Source organism: Arvicanthis niloticus, chromosome 16 (genome assembly GCF_011762505.2).
Source record: "Arvicanthis niloticus isolate mArvNil1 chromosome 16, mArvNil1.pat.X, whole genome shotgun sequence".
Classification (NCBI taxonomy): domain Eukaryota; kingdom Metazoa; phylum Chordata; class Mammalia; order Rodentia; family Muridae; genus Arvicanthis; species Arvicanthis niloticus.
The window spans coordinates 55,687,752-55,696,410 of record NC_047673.1 but is presented as its reverse complement, the minus strand read 5'-3'; the positions used below and the strand labels follow the sequence as shown (position 1 = coordinate 55,696,410).

The 8,659-nt window shown below is 40.3% G+C and overlaps 1 protein-coding gene across 1 annotated transcript; it reads right to left on the bottom strand.

The window, feature by feature from the left end:
• Positions 1 to 3,451: 3,451 nt before the first annotated feature.
• Tktl2 (transketolase like 2) lies at positions 3,452 to 5,405 on the bottom strand. The gene has a single exon (XM_034520783.2). The coding sequence runs from the start codon at positions 5,339 to 5,341 to the stop codon at positions 3,452 to 3,454; it is 1,890 nt and encodes a 629-aa protein (XP_034376674.1). The 5' UTR covers positions 5,342 to 5,405.
• Positions 5,406 to 8,659: the final 3,254 nt, after the last annotated feature.

Genomic DNA, 8,659 nt, shown 5'->3' with positions numbered 1-8,659 from the left:
TTATGTCCAGCAGTAAGAGTGCACCTTCTACAGATGCTTCTACAGATGTTCCAAGATATTACTTAGGTTCTTACCTTTGTAGTCAGATAATAAAGCAACACAAAACAAAGGAAGGAAGAAAGGAAGGAAGGAAGGAAGGAAGGAAGGAAGGAAGGAAGGAAGGAAGGAAGGAAGGAAAGCAGCTTTTAAATACACTATTGACTGTCAACTAATTTTTAGCATACAGGCCTGTGGGCACTTTAAGATGCAAATTTCTGCAGCCTCTGGGCACATTACTTAAAGTCCCACCTCTCAACATGCTTACATCTAGGATTAAACATCACTCAACACAATTGCTTATTTGGCCTGTATGCTTTTTGCACTGAATTCCATGTGCTTTTATTCCTTCAGAGTCTGGCCACTTCGTTAATGAAGCCACACTGTTAATGTATTGCTACAGTTTATCTTTACTGGGTATTTATACTAAAGTTTAAAAATTTGTGCAGAACAGTAATGAGCTTAAATTTACCCTCTTTACATAGGGAAACATGGAAATGTCAAATACAAGTGAACAAAAAGAATCTTGAAATAAGTTTTGAAATAGACAAGTTTCATTTTCTAAGCTTAAATCTCATTACCTGGTGTAAAGGTGAGGACAATAAAATGCATAGTTCAAAAGTACTGCTTAGAATCACATGAAATAAGGACACAGTGTTATGTATTCTCACAATTTACTTTAAAATACATGTGTGCTTGTCTCTGTCATTGAAACTTTTGGCATGTTTATTTTACAGGCCCCAGGGATCAGGCCCAGCACTGGTGTCTTGACATCATAAATGCCAAGTCTTTTGCCCTTTCTTTAAAAGGCTATTTTCTCCAAACAGATCCCTCAATTGAACTTTTATTTAAATAATCTTTTCAATGTACTTAACATAAACAAAAAATTTCACTCTTATTCTGTTGCTAGTCACACAACTCAAGAAGTCATACATTGACTGGAATGAGTGTCATTTTCGCACTAGCCTTTCTACTCCAACCATAAGCAAGGCAGTTGTGAAGGGACAACCAAGGGTGAACTATCACTAAGCTCCCCTGAGCATTGAAAAGGCCTTCTAGGCACAACCTTGAACAGCATATCAACGCTGAGTCACTGCCATGTTTTGTTGTTTATCTTCAACAAGGCATGGCACATATCCCATGGTGCATACTCGAGGCACATACTCTATGGTGCATATTCCATGGCGCATACTGAGGAGGCAGAGGCCAGCAGATGAATGCAAGTTTAAGGCATCTCAAGCAAAACCTGTCTCAGGAATAATTTAATCCATTAAAAATGTTTAAAGTGAAGTTCATGAAAAAAAGAGAAAATGTTTCATCATTTTATGAAAGAAATACCAGAAGGGAAAAAAAAAAGAAAAACTATTGTCTTCAATTTTAGCCATGAATGGTTACATTAGTCAGGACAGACTCAATTCTTCAGAGCATTCATTATGTAGCAAAACTGGACAAGATTCTCTCTCACTTAATGAATGCTGATCGTGTGATAAATCTCACCCAATCTCATTATAAAATTGACCCCCTGTCGTCGATGTTTTTTGGCAACAGAACTTTTGCAGTATGGACTAAGAGCCTCCTCATACTCCTACAGAACAAAGCATTACCTAGCGGTCTCCAAGATTCCATTAGCCATTTAAATTTTCAGATGTACTGTCACTATTAAAGGCATGTTTTTTGCCTATTTGGTTAAAAACAGACCTCCCATATTTTAAAATAATAAAAGCTGGAGAAACTAATGTAATTTTGTTTCGATATTTTGCCTAGTTCACAGTTTGTAAATCCACCTTATATGTCCATAAGGCATGAAAGCATAAGGATGAGACTTCTCCTGCAGTAGCACCCTACTTATGGAGAAACGTGGTATCTGATGTTCCTAGGTTCAGATGGGACTATTAGCAGGCCCATAGCTACAGATCACCAAGCAGGTAAAAACTGGGAGGGGTTGAAGTGTGGGATGGCAAATGTTCTCCATATCTACCCATTCTAAAATCAACTACTTTTTTTGAAATTATTTAAAACTGTCAGGCAAAGAGGAGTGGTTATCTTGAGAAAAGAGAGTAGAGCATGGGGCAGTGTGAAACACCAAGATTTGGCATTTTCAATTCTCAGGTTAGTGTTTTCTTTATCCATGTCATACCTGACATCCCTGTCATAGCACCTGGAAAGAGAAGGCTAGCATGGAATGTCATCACAAAAGTGCTCAGATTGGTTTCAGAATCTCGGCTAATGAATTCAACAATTTAATTCACACCACGCTGGAAAACCAACTGGCCAGGCCTGTAAAGATATCAGTGCAGATAATTAATGGGGAAAGCAGTAGTGAGGTCTCTGACATACCGAACACCTTTAAAATGTTAAGACAACTTAGCTCTGAACTCACAGTCTGTTTGACTTCTCCTGACTGGGATTTTTATCTTAATGTCTCAAAGACATTATGAAGATAAGAGTCAGGATTCTTTTCAATCTATCATTTCCTACACTTATCTCCAGCCTATCTTGCCTAGGAATCAGAGACACATTTCTTCATATTCACACCAATCAGGTAGAAAGCAGTTACATACAACAGACAATAAACTGCTCCTTGAAAAACTTTTTATCATGTCTACTATGCACTGCAGATGAATATAATTAAGTTAACAACATAGTTTGGTTAACATAAGAAAAAATCCTCTCCCTTTCCACAAACCACTATATTAATCTGTAATGCACAAACTAGAACTAGCCACACCTTTTATTATAGAAAAGTGCTACTCAAAAGTAACGTCCCCACCGAAGGGACATAAAGTAGAACTGTGGAGAAAATCCCACAGTAATGGCTCAAACAGCACCTGGAAAGAGAAGGCTAGCATGGAATGTCATCACAAAAGTGCTCAGATTGGTTTCAGAATCTCAGCTAATGAATTCAACAATTTAATTCACATTCCCTTAACTTCGAAACAAGCAAACAAAACCAAAACAAAAACCAAAACAAACAAACAAACAAAAAACCGAAAAAAGTTCTATCTGCATTATCCCATCCCAGTTAATTATTTAGAATCTTATCACAAAACTCTGTAATTAAGTGCTTCTGTCTATTGTGAAACTTAAAAGTGTATAATTCACCATAACAACTAAAAAACAAGAGTGACATTTGTTAATTTAACAGAAAGTTAGCTCACAGGTTTTTTTTCTTATTAGAAATAAAGGTGCTACATAGTGATACTTGAAAAACAGAACTATATAAATATAGTTATATATAAATAAGATATATATAAATATATATATATATAAATATATATATAGACATATATAAAAGAGAAATATATAAATATATAAATAAAAAAGAGATGTTTTTTCTAACAACAAGCATAAATGTAACACAATGATATCAGAGTTTAAGACCAAACCCAACAACCTTGATGTCTGAAGAAGTGGGCTATTTCATTTTGTTAAAGGTATCTTTCACAGCTGCTATAATGTGTCTGGCACTGATTCCAAACATATCCAGTAGTTCGCTAGGTTTCCCACTTCGAGGCACTTCTGTTACTGCAAGTTGATGAACGACGATGTCGGGCTCTCTGGAGACAGCTGAACACACAGCTTCCCCAATGCCACCTTCTCGGTAGTGATCTTCCACGGTGATGATCTGCCCAGCTGTGGCTTTGGCACTTTGGATAATGGTGGTGGCATCCAGAGGTTTGATAGTGAAAGGGTCAATGACACGAATAGAAATCCCTTGTTGAGAAAGCTCATCAGCAGCTACTAAGGCTTCATGCAGAGTAACCCCTGCTCCAATAACTGTCACTTTGTCGCCTGCACTCTGGCGGATGACCTTGGCTTGTCCAATCACAAAGTTTTCTTCGGATGTATAAATAACTGCCGTTTTTGGCCGGGTGGTACGAATGAAGCACATTCCTTTGGTGTTGGCTGCCAGATAAACGGCGTGTTCTGTAGAGACAGCATCGCTCGGATAGAAAATGGTGCAGTTGGGGATGCTTCTGAACATGGCTAGATCCTCCAGGGCCATCTGGGAAGGCCCATCTTCTCCAATAGACACCCCGCAGTGGGAACCAACGAAGTTGATGTTGATTTGAGAGATGGCTCCCATTCGGATCTGATCGAAGGCTCGGGTCAGGAAGGCAGCGAAGGTACTAACAAAAGCAATAGTTCGTCCTCGTGTGGCACACCCCAGGGCCACACTTACCATGTTTTGCTCAGCAATAAAGCACTCTATGAAACGCTCAGGGTGCTCTTTCTTGAATACCTCCGAAAAGGTAGAGTTTTTTGTGTCGCCATCTAGAACAATAACTCTTTGGTTAGAGTGGCCCAATTTTGCCAGAGCCAAGCCGTATGCTTCTCGAGTTGCTATCATGTCTCCCAGTTTGTAAGCCGGCAGAGACGTCATTTTTGTATTGGACATGCTGATCCGGGGTGAGTCTTCAACAGGGGGCTTTGGTGTGAGATTTCGGTTTGTCTGTATCTGACTTTCAATTAATTTGACAATTCCGTCAGCTCTGTCTTTCGGCATAGGCTTTCCATGCCAATTTTCCGCATCCTCGACATTCGGAATACCTCTACCTTTGAAGGTCTTGGCAATCAGGGCAGTAGGCTTGTTCTTGACTTGAGCTGCTTTCCAAAAGGCCTGGCAAAGAGCTTCAACATCGTGACCATCCACCACGTAAGTATTCCACCCAAATGCCTGGCAGCGCTTCTCGTAGATGGCTGTACAGTGCTCTAGGGGTGCTGTGCCGCTTTGTCCCAAACGGTTCACATCAAAGATTGCCACGAGATTGTCCAGGTTATAGTGGGAAGCAAAGGCCAAGGCCTCCCAGACAGAGCCTTCGGAGGACTCGCCGTCCCCCATGAGGCAGAACACGCGGTAACTGGCCTTGTCAAAGTACTTGCCGGTGTAAGCCATTCCACAGGCAGCACCCAACCCTTGCCCAAGGGACCCTGTTGCTACATCAACAAACGATAGCCGAGGGGTGGGATGTCCCTCCAGGTCGCAGTGAATTTTTCGCAAGTTCAGCAAGTCCGATTCACAGATACAGCCCACCTCCACCCAAACCGCATAGAGGATGGGCGCCGCGTGGCCCTTGGAGAGGACAAAGCGGTCATTGTCAGGGTGTTCTGGGTCGGCCTGTTTGTACCTCATGGTATGGAAGAAGAGCACAGCCATGATCTCAGCCGCACTACAGCACGATGTGGGATGTCCGGAGCTGCAGGCACACGTGGCCCTGATTGAGTGGATTCGCAGGCGATTGGCCAAGTCCTGAAGCACCTGAAAGGTGTCTGACTCCAGCTTGGCATCTCTAGCCAAGGCCATGGCTGCAGGCTAGTCTAGTCGGCTGCCAAAGAGCAAGAAGCTCAACGTCCTCAGGGACCCTTAACTGGCCTAGGAACCGTTGAGGAAAGTCTGCGCATGCGCCACTGGCCAGACGCTGCGCACATACGCACAATGGCTTTGTTTCCCCGCAGTGTCGCAATGCCCCAGCCCCCAGCCCCGGAACTTTAATGTTTGCTTTTTCATTTTTCAGGATCAACATTTAAAATAATTAAATGTTGCTTTACATGTCCTTGAGGCAGAAGTTCAAAACAGGATAGATGGTCTTATACCCATTTATCATGCCTTGGGAAAAATATTGTAGATACTATTGTGTCCTTTCACCTCCTAACACTGCAAATTTTAAAAATTCATTTTATTTTTCCATGTATGGGTGTTTTGATTGCTTGTATGTCTCTCCACTACTTGTGTGGGAGGCCTTCGATCTCCTGCAGCTAAAGTTACAGATGATTGTGGGCGGCAGTTTTTGAGTATTGGGACTTGAATTTGGGTCCTCTGGAAGAGCAGCCAGAGCTCTTAGTCACCCAGCCATCTCTCCGGCCCTGGTGCCTCAATTTTAAAGGGCAAGTGTTAATATAAATAAAGTGAGTATGACAGAAAAGAGTGTAAGACCTGATGCAGGACTGTTGAAGTTGAATAAGTTCTTTAGGTAAATGAAAAAAGAGAAATTAAAAAAAAAAAAAAAAAAAAAAAAAACCCACCACAAGCCTTAAAGAAGATAGACAATAGGAAATAATCTCAGCTTCTAGTAATGAACCGAGGGCAGCTGTCGAGACAGCAGTGAAGCTCGCCATTATTTTGGCTGAAGAAATCCAACCCACATAGCTGGTAAAAGCACGTTAGGTATAAAACTGAACTGTGAGGCAGTGTTCCCATGAGGAGGAAATGAGAGAAAGAACTACTTTGCACGTCTTTCCAATGCCCAAATTCTTCCACTCATTTAAATTGTGGCACAACATTTTCTAAGGTATTAAGTTTCTGACATTTTTAAAGGTCAGTTTTGTTAAGCAAAGAAATTAGTCTTGGGAATTTAATACTCGTGATAACAAGTGTGGATTTCTCCTGTCATTCTGTGAGAATATATGGTTTTTTTTTAGTAGTACATAGAAGATAACACCTCCTACATTATTTGTGAAATATTTATAAATTAATCTGATTTTTAAGATGTCTGGAAAGTGATATATATGTGCGTTGTTATTTTCATTAAGTGTTTTGATACTTTAAAATGTATTTTAAAGTGTACAGTCAATGATAGTTGAAGTATGAAGCATACATCAGCATTTAATAATGGAAAATTACCCAATATGGCCATAAATATCACTTTGTTTAATAAATAAAACAAATACATGAGAAATCATTTTATTTCCCCAATTTAGAAAAGTCTGTCACGGAAATAAGATCAACCAGGAACTTTTAGGGCAGCATGCCAAAAATTTGATTGTTTTGGAAAAGAGTGTGTGATTGAAATTGTTCTGGAAGCCAATCAAAGGAAAATAGAAAAAAAAAGTGTTTATTTACTGATGTTGATTTATCAACACAAAGTAGGGTTTTGTGTGTCTTTGAGTGTCTTTGGTGGGCATAATGCATACATGAATGTCAGGGACAAAATAAGAAAAAGGTCGGTAAACAGAGCAATGCGCATCCAATGTGGTCCATTGAGAATTGAAAACCCCTGTACACTTTGTTAAACAATGAAGACAGATATGGGAGGTAGATAGCTGTGAGATAGTCAGTGATTAGCCTTGCATACTGCTCTTCCAGAGAACCAGAATTCAGTCCATACACATCTGGTGTACAGAAGACAAGAAGCAAAATCTCTTATAACTACAGCTGTGGTGGATGCTGGCCTCTTTTGCACTCAAGTGCAGAAAGCCACACTCAGGTGCAAACATATGTAGAAAGATGGCCCAGCAGTTGTGAGTGCTTCCCATTTTTCTAAAAGACCCAAGTTCAGTTCCCAGCACCAACATCTAGTGACTTACAACTGGCTATAACTCTAGACTTACGGGATCTTATGCTCTTGATTGGGGATGCAATAACTTCTCTCATCTCAAACACACACACAGCATGAATATGAGTGTGTACACAAACACATCAAATAAAATATTTAAAAATAATAAATGACCAACCTTCCATTTGCCTCCTGGTTTAAAATCTATTAAAATGGAACAACACATTTCTTGCTTTATCTTTGAAAGCATCATTATAATTTTTCTTCATTGTATGTAGAAGTATTTGTTGTCATGTTTATATCCCATGGATATAACCCTAGCAGTATCAATAATGCAAATAGTTGTAAATGGGAAGACAAGAAGCAAAAACTGATCTTTGCAAATTCTACTAAACAGCAGCATAAGAAACAGCACCAAGTTTCTAAGGCTCTGGGCTGAGTTTGCACCATGTATGGTAAGTAATGGTTAGAGACTGGACCCCCTAAAGTGTTGCACCTTGAGATGAACTGAATCTCAAGAGCTGAATATTCTTTAAAGAGATCTCATAAAAGATAAATGACAGCTGCTTCTTCCATTTGAATTCCATCAGCACAGAAGACAGAGAATGTGGGCTGGGAAGATTCCACTATAAAGCATCCAGATCCCATTTATGTGGGGTGGGGATGGTAGAGATAAGCCCTTCCTATCTTTCTGGATTCTCACTTTGATAATCATTGTAGACAGCATTGTTATTTCCCCTCCTAATGTTGCTGTCATTTGTAAAGGATATTTTGAGGTTTAGGTTGAAAAGTTTAGGAGAAGAATTGCAACATAAGTAGAAAACTAGGCCAAACTCCCAGCAAATGAGAGTTGTAACCGACCAGCACACAAATCCCTTCTCCTTTGCTACTCACAGGGATCGTCTCATGTTCCTGTTCTGTAAAGGAACATAGAAACACATGCTTGCTTTGCTTGAGAATAACTTTTATGAAAAAATCTAATTGAGTTGCTGGCCAAAAGGTTCCCATGGACATCTCCAAACAACCCAGGCTATAGGTTGTTCTCCGAAAACTGATGGCAAGGCTCCATCACTGAAGACAGCACCCACACAACTCACTGAACATGGAGATGTTAAGCTGGTGCCTACATGGACCCTTCACACCTAGGTTCCACTGTCTTTAGTACTCTGCAGGCTACAAAAAGAGAAACATAAATGCCAAGTCAGCTACAGATTCCTTGATCTATAATGGTGTCTTGACTGCAGAATATGCCAGGGCAAGGGTGGCACACAGCTTGTGGGAGTAAGCGACCAATAATGATTTGATTTAAGGCCCACTCCATGAGATGTAATCCATACCTGACACTGCTT